The 22,002-nt window shown below is 41.6% G+C and overlaps 1 protein-coding gene across 3 annotated transcripts in view; it reads right to left on the bottom strand.

Moving 5' to 3' along the window:
• Positions 1 to 22,002, bottom strand: part of SIL1 (SIL1 nucleotide exchange factor) — a 248,215-nt gene that overhangs the window by 56,568 nt on the left and 169,645 nt on the right. For all 3 annotated transcript variants that reach the window (XM_055286082.2, XM_055286083.2, XM_063642782.1), the window contains one exon: positions 20,204 to 20,325. In XM_055286082.2, coding sequence (XP_055142057.1) covers positions 20,204 to 20,325 — 122 coding nt within the window. The remainder of the gene's footprint in view (positions 1 to 20,203; positions 20,326 to 22,002) is intronic.

Below are 22,002 nucleotides of genomic sequence, written 5' to 3'. Positions count from 1 at the left end.
AGGAAAGAGTAAATTCAAAAGAAAAATGAGATACTATACCATACCCATCAAATTGGCAAAAAATAGAAACTCTAATACAAAACATTGACAAGGATATGGAGAAATAGGAACCATCAAACACAGTATGAGTTTTTTTGAAACACAGTGGTTTATTTCCACTAGCAACCACTTTGGAAAACAATTTGGCATTATCTAGTGGTACTGAAAATGTGCATATGACCTAGCAATTCTACTTTAAGGCATATATCCTAGGGACATACTTGCATATGTATCCAAGGAGTCATGCACAAGGATACTCATTGCAACATTGTGTGTAATAGCAAAAAATTGGCATCAATCTAAATGTTCTTTAACAAAGGTTTTCAAATAGTGGGATGCTAAACTGAAGCTGTACACGGAGCTACATGTAACAATACAGAAAACTACTAAAACAGTTTATGCGTGTGTGTGTGTGTGTGTGTGTGTGTGTGTGTGTGTGTGTGTATGTGGTAGGGGGGATACGATGAAGACAGATATATATGACAAACTATAAAGAATAGATACTGCCAGGCGCAGTGGCTCACGCCTGTAATCCCAGCACTTTGGGAGGCCAAGGTGGGCGGAGCAAGAGGTCAGGAGTTTGAGACCAGCCTGATCAACACAGTGAAACCCCGTCTCTACTAAAACATACAAAAATTAGCCGGGCGTGGTGGTGGGCGCCTATAGTCCCAGCTACTCAGGAGGCTGAGGCAGGAGAATGGTGTGAACCTGGGAGGCGGAGGTTGCAGTAAACCAAGTCATGCCACTGCACTCCAGCCTGGGTGACAGAGTGAGACTCCGTCCAGAAAAAAAAAAGAATAGATACAATAGGCCAGGAGTGATGGCTCACGGCTGTAATCCTAGGACTTCAGTAGGCTAAGGCAGGCCTATCGCTTGAGCTCAGGAGTTTGAGACCAGCATGGGCAACATGGTGAAGCCCCGTCTCTACAAAAAATATAAAAATTACCCAGGTGTGGTGGCACTCACCCTATAGTCCCAGCCACCTGGGGGACTGGGGCAAGAGGACTGCTTGAACCCAGGAGATCGGGCTGCAGTGAACCGAGATCGTGCCACTGCATTCCAGCCTGGGTAACAAAAGTGAGAAACTGTCTCAAAAAAAAAAAAAAAAAAAAGATATGATACACACCAAATTCAGAACAGTGGTTACCTTTGGGGGAGAACAAAGGGAAATATAAAGGATTATGAAAGGGTCATCAACTATATCTAATATCTTATTTCTTTAAAAAATCTGAAGCAAACATAGCAAATTTTAGTTTATTAAATCTGGGTAGTGAGCATAAGATTTTCTGAACTCCTCTTTGAAATATTTCATATTTTTGAAATAATATGAAGAAAAAATACTCATTGCAGAAAAGGCTTTACTAAGTATCTCATAAAAAAATGGAAACCATGAAATAAGCATCCATTTTCTCTAAATAAACATTTTAAACTTCCATATAGAAAAGTATCATAAATAAGAATGAAAGAGAAATACAAATTTGGGAAAATATTTGCAAAACAAAAGATTAATCCCTGAAACATAAAGAGCTCTATTGTTTTCAACAATGTCCTAGGGCACAAATTGCTCCACAAATGAATCAAATCAACTTTGCCCCCTTTGAAGGAATAGTTGCTGAGGTCCCTGTTTGATATTTCTTCTGATCCTAGGAGGGCTCCTTCCAACTGGCTTACTCCCCGGTTCCCTCCGGCGAACTAGCTCACGTATAGTTTGATTCTGACGCTATATCCATGACTCTCCTCCCAGTTTCATTTCACCACAACCTCCACAGTTCTTGAAAGTGTCCTTAGGTTTGAATTTCTGCATGCTCTGTTGCAAATGCAGTCAGTTCCTTTGGGAAGAGATTAAGAGCTATCTGTTTTATGGCCTGCTTCTCCCTCAGGCAAAATCTCTGAGTTAGGACCCTGGAGCTAGAGGTGGAATAATAACAAGGTTCTGAGTGCTCAGTGAGTTGGGGGACAGCAGCCTAAGGCCCTTCGTCACAGGGAACCACCATCTCAGGAGCTGGCGAAAGGCAATTAGGACTCCAGTATTCTCTGTGTGCCACAGCCAAGATCCAAGATAGAGCTTCCATTCTACGAGCAGGAGATGAGCTGAAGAAGGGACTTTCCCACCCCTCAACTCCCAAACTCTCAAATGCAGTTGCCTGGGACTTGGCCTTAGCAACAGGTAGCAAGGGGCAGGAGAGAAACGTTAACAGTCTGCTCCTTCTGGGAAACAAGCCCTTGGACTTGGGGGAAAGGGAGCTCTGGGTGCTTGGCTGCAGCAGTTTGGAATGGCGTCTCCACTTCACCAAGCTGGAAGCAGGCAGTGAGGGAGATGTCTTACGTGAGGTAACACAGACTCCCACCTTTCACACAAAATTTCATAGATTTCCTTGAGCAGATGTTTCTTTATTTACTATTTGCCCTTGGGACTATTCCCAAAGACTAATTTTTAAATAACGTACCCAAGTTTTACTAGGAGTGGGTCAACAAAGCTCCTCACACTGTCATGACAGAAGATGACATCTCCTGTATCATTTAAATATTTTATGATGAGCATGTATACTCTCTGCAAAACCAAGGAGGACATTAAAAACAGAGAAAGGGAGAGAAACTGAAAGCTGGTAGGAGGTAAGAAAGTAAGAACTTTAGGAAGAGTAAGAGAAGCCCATGCTGGCTGGTGGCCTCCTTGACAGTCTCTGTAATTCCACTCTTCTCTTTGCTTCAATAGATGAATTACACTCTTTCTAATAACCTCAGCCCATGAAAAGGCCCTTAATGAGAAAACAGGCAGACCTGAAATAACTCCAACTTTGGGAAGCACGGCGGATTTTTCCTTGAATCCAGATGTCTAACGGGATGTGAGTGGAACACCAAGAGAGGAATGTTGTACGCAATGGAACCACGGTGGAAACTGCTATGGAGAACTGATGAAAATTATATCAGACAGAGCCTAGTGTCAGGCCAAAACAACTTGGCTAAGAATACCAAAAGCACTGTCTTCCCTCTTTCCCCACTCCTGGTACTTTGCAGCTAATCTGTCTTCATTATTATTTGCCTGCTTTAATTTTTAATTATTAGTTTTTGAGATAGGGTCTTGTTATGTTTCCCAGGCTGGTCTTGAATTCCTGGCCTCAAGCGATCCTTCCACCTCAGCCTCCTGAAGTGCTGAGATTACAGGTGTGAGCCACCGTACCTGGCCTCTGTTTTTATAACCCAGTCTTTCTGTGGTTTCACTATGTTACCAGAAATGGATTTCTTCTGAATCATTGTGCATGGGATTCAGTGGATTTCCTGAATCGGAATTCATGTCTTTCATCAATTTAAAGAGGTCTGGAAAAGTATCAGCCAAACCTCTTTAAATATAGCCTATCTCATACATATTCTCTTTATTCTTCTGAAACTCATGTGAGACCTTTATATTCAAATCTTCACATCTCTTAACCTCTGTTTCATTTTTCTGTCCATGCTGCACTTTAGGTAATTTCTTCGATTCCATACTCTAGTTTACTTAATTACTCTTCAGCTGTGTCCGATCAGCTATTTACCTTGTCTGCTGAATTCCTAACTGCAATTAGATTTTCAACTTCAAGAAGCTCTATTTGTGAATCAACCTAACTGTCCATTAATGAAAGAATGGATAAAGAAAATGTGATATACATACACAATGGAATATTATTCAGCCAGAAAAAAAAATAAAGAAAAACTGCCATTTGTGACAACACAAATGAAACTAGAGGACATTACATTAAGTGACATAAGCCAGGCACAGAAAGACAAGTATTCCATAATCTCGTGCATACGTGGAATCTAAAAAAATTTATCTCATAAAAGTAGAGTAGAATGGTAGTTACCAAGGGCTGGGGTAAAAGATAAGATGTCGGACCAGGTTGCTGGGGCAGGGGAGTATTGAGATGTTGGTCAAAGGATATGAAATTTCAGATGGACGGGAGGATTAAGTCCAAGAGATCTATCATATAGCATAGTGACTGTAGTTAATAACAATACATTGTATTCCTGAAAAATGCTGAGGCAGGGATGTTAAGTGCACTCACCACAAAAATGATAACTTACGTGAGCAAGATTAGTCATTCCAGAATGTATATATATTTTGAAATATGTTTTACAAAATAAATACATATAATTTTATCTGCCAAGTAAAAAAAAATTTAATTTAGAAGAAGTTCTAGTTGCGTCATTTTCAAATCTGTCCATTGTCACTTTTGATAGCCTATTGTTTTTTGCCCATACTTTTCATAAAATCTTATTTAAGCATATTATTTTATATTCTGTTTTCTGTGAATTTTACTACCTATAATTTTTTAAATTTTTATTTATTTAAAAAAAAATATTAATAGAGACAGGTTCTCGCTTTGTTGCCCAGGCTGGTCTCAAGCTCCTGGCTTCAAGTGATCCTCCTGCCTCAGCCTCCCAAAGTGCTGTGATTACAAGTGCGAGCCACTGCACCCCATCTAGCTATAGTTTTAAAAGTCTGATTATTTGTTTCTGCTGTCTTTCACTCATAGTGCCTTATTTTTTATGTGCTTTGTGATATTTTGGTTGTGAGCTCATGATCATTGGAAGATTTTTGTTTGTGGGGATGCTCTGAGGCCTGGATGTAAGTTCCTCCAAAGAGGATTTGTTTCTGCATCTACCAGTAACCTGGAAATTCTGCCAATTTCAAACTATGTTTTAAAAAAACCTTTCCCCATGGAAATTTTCACGTATATACTAAAATACAGATAATGGTATAATAATCCCCATGGACTCTTCACTCAGCTTTCAAAATTATGAAGTCATAGCTAGTACTATTTTATCTATACCCCGACTCAGCCACCTATCCACCTCCTCAGATCTCAAAATAAAGCATAATGGAGACATCCTATCTTTGGTTTTTGTTGTTTTCTGAGATGGAGTCTCGCTCTGTTGCCCAGGCTAGAGTGCAGTGGCATGATCACAGCTCACTGCAGCCTCAACCTCCCATGCTCAGGCAATCCTCCCACCTCAGCCTCCTGAGTAGCAGGGACCACAGAAACATACCACCAGACCCAGCTAAATTAAAATATTTCTTTGTAGAGACGGGGTCTCCTTATGTTGCCCAGGCTGGTCTTGAACTCCTGGGCTCAAGCAATTCTTTCACTTTGGCCTCCCAAAGTGCTTTGATTATCTATGACCATGCTACCCTGAATGTGCCTGATCTCATCTGATCTTGGAAGCTAAGCAAGGTTGGGCCTGATTAGTACTTGGATGGGAGACCAAAGTGCTGGGATTACAGGCACGAGCCACTGTGCCTGGCCCGACATCCTATCTTTTACCCATAAATTTTTCAGCATCCTTCTTCTCCAAAACGGCTCTTTTTTACAAAAACAAAACAATACCATTTTCACACCAAAAATTTAGTATTATCCTTAATATTATCAAATATCAAGTAATTGTTTAAATGTTCCCAATTATGTCATGATTTTTTCTTTTTTCTTTTTTTGCAGATTGCTGATTTGGTCAAGATCTAAACATATCGGGGGGTGGAGCCAAGATGGCCGAATAGGAACAGCTCCGGTCTCCAGCTCCCAGCCCCAGCGACACAGAAGACGGGTGATTTCTGCATTTCTGCTTGAGGTACCGGTTTCATCTCACTAGGGAGTGCCTAGCAGTGGGTTCAGGACAGTCGGTGAAGCGCACTGTGCGCGAGCCGAAGCAGGGCGAGGCATTGCCTCACTCGGGAAGCGCAAGGGGTCAGGGAGTTCCCTTTCCTAGTCAAAGAAAGGGGAAACAGACGGCACCTGGAATATCGGGTCAGTCCCGTCCTAATACTGCGCTTTTCCAACGGGCCTGGAAAACGGCACACTAGGAGATTGTGTCCCGCACCTGGCTCGGAGGGTCCTATGCCCACAGAGTCTTGCTGATTGCTAGCACAGCAGTCTGAGATCACGCTGCAAGGCGGCAACGAGGCTGGGGGAGGGGCGCCCGCCATTGCCCAGGCTTGCTTAGGTAAACAAAGCAGCCAGGAAGCTCGAACTGGGTGGAGCCCACCACAGCCCAAGGAGGCCTGCCTGCCTCTGTAGGCTCCACCTCTGGGGGCAGGGCACAGACAACCAAAAACTCAGCGAGAACCTCCACAGCCTTAAATGTCCCTGTCTGACTGACAGCTTTGAAGAGAGTAGTGGTTCTCCCAGCACGCAGCTGGAGATGTGAGAACGGACAGACTGCCTCCTAAAGTGGGTCCCTCACCCCTGAGCAGCCTAACTGGGAGGTACCCCCCCAGTAGGGACAGACTGACACCTCATTCAACCGGGTACTCCTCTGAGACAAAACTTTCAGAGGAACTATCAGACAGCTGAATTTGTGGTCTCACGAAAATCCGCTGTTCTGCAGCCACCGGTGCTGACACCCAGCCAAACAGGGTCTGGAGTGGACCTCTAGTAAACTCCAACAGACCTGCAGCTGAGGGTCTTGTCTGGTAGAAGGAAAATTAACAAACAGAAAGGACATCCACACCAAAAACCCATCTGTACATCACCATCATCGAAGACAAAAAGTAGACAAAACCACAAAGATGGGGAAAAAACAGACCAAAAAAACTGGAAACTCTAAAAAACAGAGCACCTCTCCTCCTCCAAAGGAACGCAGTTCCTCACCAGCAACGGAACAAAGCTGGATGGAGGATGACTTTGATGAGTTGAGAGAAGAAGGCTTCAGACGATCAAACTACTCTGAGCTACGTGAGGAAATTCAAAACAATAGCAAAGAAGTTAAAAACTTTGAAAAAAAATTAGAAGAATGGATAACTAGAATAACCAATGGAGAGAAGGGCTTAAAGGAGATGATGGAGCTGAAAGCCAAGTTTCGAGAACTACGCGAAGAATGCAGAAGCCTCAGTAGCAGATGCGATCAACTGGAAGAAAGGGTATCGCTGATAGAAGATGAAATGAATGAAATGAAGAGAGAAGGGAAGTTTAGAGAAAAAAGAATAAAAAGAAATGAACAAAGCCTCCAAGAAATTTGGGACTATGTGAAAAGACCAAACCTACGTCTGATTGGTGTACCTGAAAATGATGGGGAGAATGGAACCAAATTGGAAAACACTCTGCAAGATATTATCCAGGAGAACTTCCCCAATCTAGCAAGGCAGGCCAGCATTCAGATTCAGGAAATACAGAGAACGCCACAAAGATACTCCTCGAGAAGGGCAACTCCAAGACACATAATTGTCAGATTCACCAAAGTTGAAATGAAGGAAAAAATGTTAAGGGCAGCCAGAGAGAAAGGTCGGGTTACCCACAAAGGGAAGCCCATCAGACTAACAGCTGATCTCTCAGCAGAAACTCTACAAGCCAGAAGAGAGTGGGGGCCGATATTCAACATTCTTAAAGAAAAGAATTTTCAACCCAGAATTTCCTATCCCGCCAAACTAAGCTTCATAAGTGAAGGAGAAATAAAATACTTTACAGACAAGCAAACGCTGAGTGATTTTGTCACCACCAGGCCTGCCCTAAAAGAGCTCCTGAAGGAAGCACTAAACATGGAAAGGAACAACCGGTACCAGCCCCTGCAAAAACATGCCAAATTGTAAAGACCATCGAGGCTAGGAAGAAACTATAGCAACTAACGAGCAAAATAACCAACTAACATCATAATGACAGGATCAGATTCACACATAACGATATTCACATTAAATGTAAATGGGCTAAATGCTCCAATCAAAAGACACAGACTGGCAAACTGGATAAGGAGTCAGGACCCATCAGTGTGCTGTATTCAGGAAACCCATCTCACGTGCAGAGACACACATAGACTCAAAATAAAGGGATGGAGGAAGATCTATCAAGCAACTGGAAAACAAAAAAAGGCAGGGGTTGCAATCCTAGTCTCTGATAAAATAGACTTTAAACCAACAAAGATCAAAAGAGACAAAGAAGGCCATTATATAATGGTAAAGGGATCAATTCAACAAGAAGAGCTAACTATCCTAAATATATATGCACCCAACACAGGAGCACCCAGATTCATAAAGCAAGTCCTCAGTGACCTACAAAGGGACTTAAACTCCCACACAATAATAATGGGAGATTTTAACACCCCACTGTCAGCATTAGACAGATCAACGAGACAGAAAGTTAACAAGGATATCCAGGAATTGAACTCAGCTCTACATAAAGTGGACCTAATAGACATCTACAGAACTCTCCACCTCAAATCAACAGAATATACATTTTTTTCAGCACCACACCACACCTATTCCAAAATTGACCACATAGTTGGAAGTAAAGCTCTTCTCAGCAAATGTAAAAGAACAGAGATTATAACAAACTGTCTCTCAGACCACAGTGCAATCAAACTAGAACTCAGGATTAAGAAACTCAGTCAAAACCGCTCAACTACATGGAAACTGAACAACCTGCTCCTGAATGACTATTGGGTACATAATGAAATGAAGGCAGAAATAAAGATGTTCTTTGAAACCAACGAGAACAAAGACACAACATACCAGAATCTCTGGGACACGTTCAAAGCAGTGTGTAGAGGGAAATTTATAGCACTAAATGCCCACAAGAGAAAGCAGGAAAGATCCAAAATTGACACCCTAACATCACAATTAAAAGAACTAGAAAAGCAAGAGCAAACACATTCAAAAGCTAGCAGAAGGCTAGAAATAACTAAAATCAGAGCAGAACTGAAGGAAATAGAGACACAAAAAACCCTTCAAAAAATTAATGAATCCAGGAGCTGGTTTTTTGAAAAGATCAACAAAATTGATGGACCGCTAGCAAGACTAATAAAGAAGAAAAGAGAGAAGAATCAAATAGATGCAATAAAAAACGAAAAAGGGGATATCACCACCGATCCCACAGAAATACAATCTACCATCAGAGAATACTACAAACACCTCTATGCAAATAAACTAGAAAATCTAGAAGAAATGGATAAATTCCTCGACAAATACACCCTCCCAAGACTAAACCAGGAAGAAGTTGAATCTCTGAATAGACCAATAACAGGTTCTGAAATTGTGGCAATAATCAATAGCTTACCAACCAAAAAGAGTCCAGGACCTGATGGATTCACAGCTGAATTCTACCAGAGGTACAAGGAGGAACTGGTACCATTCCTTCTGAAACTATTCCAATCGATAGAAAAAGAGGGAATCCTCCCTAACACATTTTACGAAGCCAGCATCATCCTGATACCAAAACCTGGCAGAGACATAACCAAAAAAGAGAATTTCAGACCAATATCCTTGATGAACATTGATGCAAAAATCCTCAATAAAATACTGGCAAACCGAATCCAGCAGCACATCAAAAAGCTTATCCACCATGATCAAGTGGGCTTCATCCCTGGGATGCAAGGCTGGTTCAACATACGCAAATCAATAAATGTAATCCAGCATATAAACAGAACCAAAGACAAAAACCACGTGATTATCTCAATAGATGCAGAAAAGGCCTTTGACAAAATTCAACAACCCTTCATGCTAAAAACTCTCAATAAATTAGGTATTGATGGGACGTATCTCAAAATAATAAGAGCTATCTACAACAAACCCACAGCCAATATCATACTGAATGGGCAAAAACTGGAAGCATTCCCTCTGAAAACTGGCACAAGACAGGGATGCCCTCTCTCACCGCTCCTATTCAACATAGTGCTGGAAGTTCTGGCCAGAGCAATCAGGCAGGAGAAGGAAATAAAGGGTATTCAATTAGGAAAAGAGGAAGTCAAATTGTCCCTGTTTGCAGATGACATGATTGTATATCTAGAAAACCCCATTGTCTCAGCCCAAAATCTCCTTAAGCTGATTAGCAACTTCAGCAAAGTCTCAGGATACAAAATTAATGTACAAAAATCACAAGCATTCTTGTACACCAATAACAGACAAACAGAGAGCCAAATCATGAGTGAACTCCCATTCACAATTGCTTCAAAGAGAATAAAATACCTAGGAATCCAACTTACAAGGGATGTGAAGGACCTCTTCAAGGAGAACTACAAACCACTGCTCAATGAAATAAAAGAGGATACAAACAAATGGAAGAACATTCCATGCTCATGGGTTGGAAGAATCAATATCGTGAAAATGGCCATACTGCCCAAGGTAATTTATAGATTCAATGCCATCCCCATCAAGCTACCAATGATTTTCTTCACAGAATTGGAAAAAACTACTTTAAAGTTCATATGGAACCAAAAAAGAGCCCGCATCACCAAGTCAATCCTAAGCCAAAAGAACAAAGCTGGAGGCATCACGCTACCTGACTTTAAACTATACTACAAGGCTACAGTAACCAAAACAGCATGGTACTGGTACCACAACAGAGACATAGATCAATGGAACAGAACAGAGCCCTCAGAAATGATGCCGCATAGCTACAACTATCTGATCTTTGACAAACCTGACAAAAACAAGAAATGGGGAAAGGATTCCCTATTTAATAAATGGTGCTGGGAAAACTGGCTAGCCATATGTAGAAAGCTGCAACTGGATCCCTTCCTTACACCTTATACAAAAATTAATTCAAGATGGATTAAAGACTTATATGTTAGACCAAAAACCATTAAAATCCTACAAGAAAACCTAGGCAATACCATTCAGGACATAGGCGTGGGCAAGGACTTCATGTCTAAAACACCAAAAGCAATGGCAACAAAAGCCAAAATCGACAAATGGGATCTAATTAAACTAAAGAGCTTCTGCACAGCAAAAGAAACTATCATCAGAGTGAACAGGCAACCTACACAATGGGAGAAAATTTTTGCAACCTACTCATCTGACAAAGGGCTAATATCCAGAATCTACAATGAACTCAAACAAATTTACAAGAAAAAAACAAACAACCCCATCAAAAAGTGGGCAGAGGACATGAACAGACACTTCTCAAAAGAAGACATTTATGCAGCCAAAAAACACATGAAGAAATGCTCATCATCACTGGCCATCAGAGAAATGCAAATCAAAACCACAGTGAGATACCATCTCATACCAGTTAGAATGGCCATCATTAAAAAATCAGGAAACAACAGGTGCTAGAGAGGATGTGGAGAAATAGGAACACTTTTACACTGTTGGTGGGACTGTAAACTAGTTCAACCATTGTGGAAGTCAGTGTGGCGATTCCTCAGGGATCTAGAACTAGAAATACCATTTGACCCAGCCATCCCATTACTGGGTATATACCCAAAGGACTATAAATCATGCTGCTATAAAGACACATGCACACGTATGTTTATTGCGGCACTATTCACAATAGCAAAGAGTTGGAACCAATCCAAATGTCCAACAACGATAGACTGGATTAAGAAAATGTGGCACATATACACCATGGAATACTATGCAGCCATAAAAAATGATGAGTTCGTGTCCTTTGTAGGGACATGGATGAAACTGGAAAACATCATTCTCAGTAAACTATCGCAAGGACAAAAAACCAAACACCGCATGTTCTCACTCATAGGTGGGAATTGAACAATGAGAACTCATGGACACAGGAAGGGGAACATCACGCTCTGGGGACTGTTGTGGGGTGGGGGGAGGGGGGAGGGACAGCATTAGGAGATACACCTAATGCTAAATGACGAGTTAATGGGTGCAGGAAATCAACATGGCACATGGATACATATGTAACAAACCTGCACATTGTGCACATGTACCCTAAAACCCTAAAGTATAATAAAAAAAAAAAAAAAAGAAAAAAAAAAAAAAGATCTAAACATATCGTAGAGCTCCAGCATGGTGGCTCACGCCTGTAATACAAACACTTTGGAAGGCCAAGGTGGGAGAATCACTGAAGCCCAGGAGTTTGAGATCAACCTGGGCAACAAAGTAAGACCCTGTCTCTACAAAACAATAAAAAATAAAAACTAGCCAGGCATGGAGCATATGCCTGTGGTCTCAGCTAGATGGGAGGCTGAGGCAGGAGACTGAGTCTGCAGTGAGCCGTGTTTGCACCACTGCACTCTAGGCTTGGGTGATACAGCAAGATCTGTCTCAAAAAATAAAACAAAAAATACATACATTGTAACTATAATTGGCTGATATTCATCTTAAATATCTTTTAATTTATGGGTTTCATCCCATCTCTTTATTTTTTTCTCTTGTATCTTATTTTGTTAAAAAGCCAGTAATTTGCCTGCTCTACGGTTTTCCACAGTCTGGTCTTTGCTGATTGCAAGTCTATTATATCATTGAATCTATTGCCTGTCCCCAATATTTCCCTTAAATTGGACGTCAGATCTAGAAGTATGTTCAAATTCAGATTAGATTTTCTATCAAGGTTGTTTCCTATGTGGTGTTATACTGTTTTCAGAAGGCATGTCAGACTCAGTTTCCTTAGGAAACAGACTGAAGATCTGCAGGCATTTTTCTCCCTTCCACTCAAAGCCAATTTGCCTTAATAATTCCTTTTGAGTGGAAGATTTTCATTTTTCTAATTATTTCATGGCCCCTAAGCTTTGTCTCTTGTCCCCTAAATTATGATTCCTGTTGAAACTAAGAGCTCACAGCCACTAGGGAATAGCAAATGTTCCCAGGTCAGCTGTCAGGTTCAGTGTTTCGTATCTCTTAGGATTTGAGCTTTCCATTATATTTGCTTACGAATTTCTCTCACTTTCTTACAGGGCTACCACATAAAGAATATGACATTATTAAATTCCCCTGCAGTTACACAGAGCAGTGGCTCTACAGTTTCTTGCTGGCCGAATTAAACATTTAAAGAAATGTTTAAGTATTTAATACAACATCTTCAGGTATTTGAACTAAGAGAGTTTCTTGGGAAACGTGCCATTTGATAGATTGAGAAGTCTCCCGGTGCTGTTTTGTTTTGTTTCATCACTCACTATTTAAATGTTAATTACAAAAATAATACACACTCACTGGAAGAAAAATCAAACAAACTCGAAGCATAGAAAAATTTTAAAGCCTCCTTGCTCTTGGTGGCTTTCTTTCTCCCACCAATTTTTGGTGACTTCAATTTTTGTGTTAGACCATTTATGTTCAAAGCATCCACATGAAACTTACCCTCTATAAGGTGCTGTGAGCACCACAGACTTGAATACCAGTTCCCATGCTCAAGAAGCCTTCAATCTTGTTGGGGAGATAGATGAAAGAACTGGCTTACAACAGAGAAGTAGATGTATTAAAGAGTCAGTTTTCCCAGCACTCTGGGAGGCCGAGGCAGGTGGATCACCTGAGGTCAGGAGTTGGAGACCAGCCTGACCAACATGGAGAAACCCCATCTCTACTAAAGATACAAAATTAGCCGGGCATGGTGGCACACACCTGTAATCCCAGCTACCTGGGAGGCTGAGGCAGGAAAATCACTTGAACCCAGGAGGCAGAAGTTGCAGTGAGCCAAGATCGTGCCATTGCACTCCAGCCTGGGCAACAAGAGTGAAACTTCGTCTCAAAAAAAAAAAAAAAAAAAGAGTCAGTTTAGGAGTCCAACAACAAATGCTAATAAAGATGATGATAAAACAAATAACTTTGTGTGCTGAGGGTTATGTAGGGAAGAAATTAAGAAGGGGATAGTAGTGAAAAAATCTGAAGACAGCCACATAGAGGATGTGGAGAAGGCACAGGTACATCACAAAGACAAATTCAAGGGAAATGCTAAAGGGACAAGTTTATTAAGCAAAGTGGTGCCTCCCTCCCCAGAATGAAGGCTTAGTTTCTGCAGTACTCAGGATGGCTGGTCAGAGTCAGAGGTCATTTTCCATTTGTCATTATTTGCCATTTGAAAAAAGTAATCAGACTTTGAATGTAGCTTAAGAGAGCTATGACTATCCAATTTCCTAGGCCAATCTTGGTTAATATGCTAATCAGTTTATCAGATGCAAAAGGCTTGAGCACCTCTCCTGTCACTATAAGAGTGTGGAAAAATGAGCTACTAGAGACAAGAGGTCAGACAAGTCCTAGGGGTCACATTTGAACTTTTATTCAAACATTGGCATCTCCAGTGTGTGACCTCATCCCAATCTCCAACCTTCTATTTTCTGGGCCTTCAGCCAGTGGGGCTATACACTCATTTCCATGGCCTTAGATTTTAAAGGGTCAAGTTGCGGTATCTGAATCATCCGTGATTACATCATTAATAATAGAAACAGCACTGTCCACTCAGCCTCCAACGTTCTCTGAAAAACAATTCATGTCCAAGGTATCAATATATTCCTTTGTTTTTCATGTATTCATTCAATAATTATTTCCTAAGCATCCACCCAATACTAGGTCCTATGCTATATATTAGAGAGACAGCAGGATAAAGATAGAAAAGGGATCTTATCCCCTAAGTACTATCTAATAAGGGAGATTAACAGTAAACAGGTAACCAACCGAATATATAACTGCAAATTGAGATGAATGCTATGAAGATCAAGAGGATTTTTTTTTTCATTTAAAAGATCTGAGAGGGATTTTGGAAATATCCAAATGAATTCATATCAATATGAATATATGTTCAGTTGAAAGTAACGGAATCATGATTAACACTGATTTTAAAAAACAAAGACATTTCATTACCTCTCATAAGAAAAATCTGGAAGTAGATGGTTCCAAAATCATGAAAGTGGCTAGACTACATCATAAATAACCCAGTTTCCTCCTCCTGTCTTTCCCCTCTATTATCCTTTTCAGCATGTTGGCTTTTTGTTCTTGTGCTTCTCACCCCACTGGTCCAAGACAGCTGCAGCTCCAATACAGCTGCAGTCAAGGCAGGAAGAAGTCGGTAGGGTCTCCTTACTATCTTATTATAAGAACAAAATCCTTCCCAGAGGCTTCCAAGCAAACATCTCTTTATGTCTCATTGGTCAGAACTGGGCCACATGGCCATCTCTAAACTAATACACATCCATAGAGAATGGGATTTCCATGCTTGCTTTAGACCATTCATAGCTCATTTCCTAGAACTGGGGAAGGCAATCTTCTGCCTGAACATGTTGCTGTGCTCACATTATCGAGATTCCTTAGTAGATGAAAAAAGGGGAGGCCAGGCACATTGATGCACACCTGTAATCCCAGCCACTCAGAAAGCTGGGGCAAGAAGACTGCTTGAGGCCAGGAGTTCAAGCTGTAGTACGCTATGATCACACCTGTGAAGAGCCCCTGCACTCCAGCCTGGGCAACACAATGAGACCCTGTCTCTAAAAAAAAACCATAAAAACCAGAAAAATGGGGAATGATTGTCTAGTAGACAACAATAGTAGAAATTAAAATCCACAGGACTTGTTCACCAAGTTAATGACAAAGTGAAGAAGGAAGTAGACTCAAATATCACTCAAAAGTTTCAAGCTTGGAAAACTACAATAATCACAATGCCAAGAACAGATAAAAAGAGAATGTGGGAGGAAAAATCTAGTTTGTGAAACAATAATGAGTTCCACTTTCTTGAGTTGAGGTGTGATGAGACAGTGTGGTAGAAATGTAGAAGACCACAGGAGAAAGGCTGGACTTAAATGTAGACACTAGAGTCATCCACAGTGAGGTTGGACTCGAAACCACAGGAATAGATAGTACCATTATGGGAGAAAATGAAAAGAGAGAAGGAGGACAAGGCTGGAGGAATCTTTGTGAATAGCTACAATTATTAATAGAAGATAGTAAGATGATGATGTTGCCAAAAAAGGAAAAGGGGAGTGAGTGATTAATTACAGTCATCCCCAAACCAAGGGACTATAATGACATGGCAGCCAAGAGGTAAAGTTCCCTGAGGAAAGTGGCAGCCAACATTTTGACTACCACAAAGATGCCAATGACGACAAAGTGCTCTGGAAAAGTTTCAGGGATGGCGCGGACAGAAACCAGATTGCAGGAACAGTAGTTTCAAGTACATTAATTTAATGCTCATGTGCACTCATTTGTATTCCTTTCTGTCTACTCTTTTTTTGTTTTTTTCCCCCGACAGGGCCTCACTCTGTCACCTAGGCTGGAGTGCAATGGTATGATCATGGCTCACTGCAGCCTTGACTTTCCAAGTTCAAGCAATCCTCCCACCTCAGCCTCCCGAGTAGCATAGCTGGGACCACAGGCACATGCTACCATGCCCAGCTAATTTTTGTATTTTTTGTAGAGACAGGGTTTCACCATGTTGCCCAGGTTGGTCTTGAACCCTGGCTCAAGCAATCCACCTGCCTTGGCCTCCCAAAGTGCTGGGATTATGGGCGTTAGCCATTGCATCCAGGTCCAAATAGTTAAAATTAATTGGTAAACCCTCAGCAGGAAGAGCACAACTGAGGAAATTAAGAGAGCCAACACAGCATGAGGTGAGAGGGGACAAGGTTGGGGGAGGGGGACACATTCATTTTATAAAGGGATATATATAACCCAAAATCTGCCAAGGAGGTTCCAAGGATGATGCCAAGGATAAAGGGGGAAGAACATAATCCTGTTCTGGGGATCCATTTTAAGAGTACATAATCTCACCATGACTAATGGCACATGTACATCCTTTTTTGTACTAGGTTCAGTTCCGTGACATCCTGCAAACTGTGGAAAGTTCAAAAGTACTGCAAACATGAATGCTTATAGGCCCATGTAATTGCGTAGTAATTCATACATGTGCAGATGAGAACATGGGTTATTAAAGAAGGATACAGGACTCCAAAGATGACTGAGGCAGGGGCATGAGAACAGCAAAGTCAGTGTTACATGGGACAGGCATACTAGTTGCTTGATAGTTTAACTCCTGACAGTTACGAGGTAAAGGAGATATATACAGAGCTAAGAGGAAAACAAAAGCAGGCGGCCAGTTTGCTAAGAACCAAAACCAGATTACAGAAGGCTGCCTGGCCTCTGAAATTCACAAAGCCTTTTCGAGACTCCGCTTATACAGAAACACAAATGACTTGTCTGGAACTCCAGAGACTCCTGGTAGGTCAGACTGCAGACAGACACACACAAGTGCCATCATGAGATTAAATCAGGTCACAGAAAGGCCAATGAAAGTATTTACTTGAAGAAGGAGAAAGCAGGTTTGAGACAAAAGAAAAACCATTAAAAGACGAAGCTGCTAAAAGCATCAGCACTCCTACCCCTGCATATCTTTTTATGTAAGAGCTTGACCTGCCTTATATGTGGGCAAAAACAGGAAAATGAACATGTGTGATCCATATATAAGTGTGAATAATAGTTAAATAAACTTTATTTCAGTGGCCATGTAACATTTAGTAGTCACGTCAATTACATTTACATGTACTCTCTCTTCTTGATCTCGGAATAATTGTTTCATGTTTAACACCAGGAAATAGATCTCTTCATCCACACAAATGTATATGGAAACCTTATTAAGCAATTAACCCAAGCAGGCAAATAAATGCCCTCAATGAAGCAGCAGGATTAGCAACAAGAGACCGGACGCGGTGGCTCATGCCTGTAAGCCCAGCACTTTGGGAGGCCAACATGGACAGATTGCTTGAGCCCAGGAGACTGGCCTGGATAACCTGGTGAAACCCTGTCTCTACAAAAATTATAAAAATTAACGAGGTGTGGTGCCACGTACCTGTAGTCCCAGCTACAGAGGTGGCTGAGGTGGAAGGATCACCTGAGCCCAGGAGGCGGAGGTTGCAGTGAACTGAGATCGGGCCACTGTACTCCAGCCTGAGTGAAAGAATGAGACCCTGACTCAAAAAAAAAAAAAAAGGGTAGCACCAAGAGATACATTGTAGAATATAAGCATCTTAACAGAAGAGAAAATGAGGAGGATAAAGGTTTTTATTGTAGAAAGAAAAAAAATAAGAATTACTATAGCAGAAACTCATAGTATAAAGGACACATCCTGATGAGGGGGATGATGTTGATACCACCTTATCATTGACAGGTGCTTTACAACTGTTTTCACAGGTCATTGTATATTATTTGATACTCACTCAACTTTATGAAATGCAGAGAACACCTATTATTGTTCCCTATTAACGAAAGAAAAAAGTGAGGCTTAGAAAGGTTGTCCATGGGCACACAGATAGGAAATGGTAGAAACTAAACTTGAAACTAGATTGACTCTAGGTCCAGTGGTCTGCCTAATCCACCTAAATACTCAAACATCTGGACTGACTGAGCAGTATTCATGCCCATCAGCAGAAAACTAGAAAGAATATCTTCTAGATACTATCCCCAGCGCTGGGACTCCATGATTCCAGAGTGCTCACTATCCCCTGAACACCCTCTTGATAAAGAGCAAGCTCATCCCATCTCTGTGTTGTGTGTTCGTGCACATGTGTGGCAGGTGTATACACACCTGTAAACTAGAAGCGGTTAGAGAGCTGTAGAGCCAATACTTAAGACATGAAGAGTAAATGCTGAATATCAGACTAGAGTACTGAAACCTACCTCTCCGTGTAGAAATATCCTTACCTTGCATCAGGTTCCTCTTTGCAGAAAACATTGACATTTCCATGGTGTTTGGGAGCCTGCTGTTGGCTTCCAAAAGCTCTGGCGCCATACCATGCTGTCACGGTAACAGCCCTCCAGTGAGCCATCAAAAACCCAGCTAGAACATTTTGAATACAGCAGTTTGCTTGCCACCAAAACACTAAATTGCAATATTTTATATTTATCTCTATTTAAATTTTAGTTGATGCTGCATAAATGTTAACATGGTCTTAAGCTAATACAATCACAGAAAAGTCTTAATAACACCACACACTGGCACAGCCCCTGGGTGAGTTACTGGTCTGCGAAGCAGGCCCAATGCATGTTTCTCAATTCACTTAATTAGTCCCCTTTAACTAGGATGTGACATGAAAATGCTACACAGTTTCCCCCAAGAAATGTATTTCCAGAAGCAATGGCAAGGGACGTATAGGATAATTTGTTCATATTAAAGGTAGAATAAAAGTACTTGGGAGTAAGGCAAAGATTTCCAAAAAGGGTCTGGAGAGAGGTTAATAATGTTGGATTTAGTTCTTTTCTGGCCTGAGAAGTAAAAAGTGAGCTTTAGTAAGTTCTCAAGCCTCTAAAGCCTTATAAGGCTAAGACCCTGGATTTCCTGGACTTCCTCATGACTGAAACCGCAGATACTAATGTCACGTACGCAGATTTTCCATCTTTCCAGTGGCTGCACAGGAGGAGATGTCCCTGGGCTTCCTGGGAGACTTTGGCTCTGGGAGGTGAGACCAAGGGAGGTGGAGTTGCCCTGGAGGCCAGAGCCTTGACTGTCAACATCACCAACACAGGGAGCCAGGGCTTGAAGATCCAGGCAGCGTGGTGATAACAGAAAGAAAGGCCGGCAGTGCCTCTCCTGATGGAACAACTCCTCCAGCTTTCCCAGCTCTGCCCTTCAACTTACTAAGAAAATATACTGAATTCCTTTCAGAGTGAGAGAGCATCAGACTGAGATTCTGATTTAAAAAACAAGCACAGATAAAGCACAAAGGAAATCTTCTCGAAACAAAGCCTATAATGGTAAATATGTTCAGAATAGCTTTTCTCCTGTAACATCGTGACCTGCATCTAAGCATCTAATAGCCTCCACCCATGCCCTTGCAGCAAAAATCAGAATATTTGTTCCTGTTTGAAAGGCACAAATGGTCCTAAGAGCGGATGTTCAAAAATGGGAGGAACAATAGCTCCAATGGACCAACTGCAGCATGCAGACACTTGACCTTTGCAGGCGGTGTAGAATGATGTGGTGCCTACATATCTTTTGGCATCTACTCTTTCGAGATGCTACCTTCCCACTCCTCTTGCCTTATCAGTCTTCCATCACAAGCCAGACTAACTAAAATTCTCAACAGTTCCCAGCCTAGAGAGTGTGATAACCTGACTGCATGTAGATTGGTTCTAGACAACTAGGGCAAGACACATTCCCCCCTGAAAGCACCCCCTTGGTCAGGCTCATCATTTATTCATCACTAGATGTAGCTTTACTGCCAAAAGATCTACTCTTGTTTATTCCCCTCCCTCTCTACCAATAAAAGGTTGGTCTAACTTTTTATAAGCTTTGAATAAAACAGAGAATGTGACCTAAGATGTGTTATTAATGTCCATACACATAAGATGGGGGAACAGAGAGTCACAGATGGTGACAACATGGGTAAAAATTCCTATCCACTTGGAATAAGGGCAGAATCAAATTTTACTCTAGTTTCATTGAGATGATACTGAAATGTCAGTAGAAACAGGCACATTCAAGTGTACCCTTCTTCCAAGCAGATCAGGCCAAGCAATTCTGGCCAATGGAACATCCATTACACTGCTCACCTGGAAAAGGCAGCCCCCAGCACAAACGCAGCATACTCCTTCACAAGGGGCTCTGTGCTGTTCAGCCCATTGATCACCACTTGAAGACCACCAAAGGAAAGCAGGTCCTGTGCATTGTCCATCTGCAACAGAGCCACTGCTTAGTATGGCATAGCAATCAGGGAAAGGAAAGCTGTTCTTTAGAGCCTTTCTTTTGGTGACTATGCAAAAACAAATTAAAAAGCCACGGAAAAAGCAATAATGGCCTTTTTGACTAAGAAAAGGTCTGTAAAAACCAATTTTTTAATACTCTTAAATTTGAGAACCCCTAATTCATCTAACACGATTGATGAGCACCTGCGTGGGAATCAGCGGAAATGACACCTAGCTATTGCTTATGCCAAACATGTCCTGGAAAATTCTAATATCGTAATGAGTCACAAAGCTTACTCCTAATGTACAAGCTGTTAACACAAAGAATCTGGCGTCATCAGCACCACTAAATGGTGCCATGCTTCCTGTTGATGTCCAATCCCAATGGGGACAGTAGAGGCAGATTTTTTAAGCTGATTTTAAATTAGAAGCTAGGGACTATAAAAGGAGCCCTGTTGTTGGGAGGGGGGTTGCTGTAAAAGTGCTGGGGGAGGGGGGAATAACAACAGTACCTTTCTCTTGCATCTCAGGTTGACTGCATCTGAAGACATTCATGATAAAATATGCAAGAAAATCGCTCTCCCAAAGGTTTTTGTCTAAGCCTGTGCTACTGGCTAGTGGCTATGTATCAGACAGTGCAGAACATTTCTATCATTACATAAAGTTCTATTCAACAGCATTGGTCTAGGCTATCATTTAAGCTCCAAATCCCCAAGTCCAGATTCTCTCTTTTACTCTATAGGGGATCTCATTACCCACGGTTTATTAGTACCCTGGAACAAGACAACTTGCTTTCCTCAGAAAGGTCACTGGATCCTGTTTTCTACATGTACCCGCTACAGTCTCCCTTGAATATATCTTTGTTGCCACAAAGGCTGCATCTTGCCCATATGCTAATCCCATTCTATCAATCATGAGGAAAACTCAGAAAGCTGGCTGCTACCCATCTTTCTCCTCCAGATTCCACAGGGCCCCTTCCCAACGGCGTCCTTGCCTCTCTGAACTAGGAGAGGACTCTAACAGAGAAATCAAGTGTGAGGATTGGTATTTGACTGTGCTAGTGTTTTGTGGTGGCCTAGCCTGTTGTTGCCACTTGAAAGATCATATTCATATACATTTGGATGGAATCTCCATGAGAGCAGGGGTTTTGTCTCTCTGTCCACACTTGTAGCTCCAGGGACTAGGATGGTGCTGAGCATATGGTTAGGTGTTCAATGAATAACTGTTACATTAATGAGTATGAATTTGATCAGAAAAGAATGTTCCTGAAATAAAGCTCCAGTGTGAATAAAAAGGCAATCTGGGGTATCTGTGCCAACAAAATGAATGGGCCTCTGGTACCACAGACATGAAGTAATGGCTAAACCAGGTTGTGAAGTAAGCATGAAGACTACTCTGCCATGTGGCCCCAGGCCATGGACATTTTTCTGCCCCAAACTGTTCTTATGAAGAGGAATACTGGTTGAGCCACAGCCCAGCTAACTAGGGAGACTCAGGGCTGGGTGCTTTGCTGACATAAGCACCTTCCTTCCTTTCCCACATGTTCTGACTTTACAATATAAGAATTCACTACCTGTTCTTTGGCTGTCGTTCCTCTGGGTTTTCTGGGTACAAAACTATGGCTCAGAATCCTGTCATACCATGCCTGGAATGGCCACTTATCAAAG

Source organism: Symphalangus syndactylus, chromosome 7 (genome assembly GCF_028878055.3).
Source record: "Symphalangus syndactylus isolate Jambi chromosome 7, NHGRI_mSymSyn1-v2.1_pri, whole genome shotgun sequence".
Classification (NCBI taxonomy): Eukaryota; Metazoa; Chordata; class Mammalia; order Primates; family Hylobatidae; genus Symphalangus; species Symphalangus syndactylus.
Note: the sequence above shows the minus strand (reverse complement) of the source record. Positions and strands in the feature narration are given on the sequence as shown.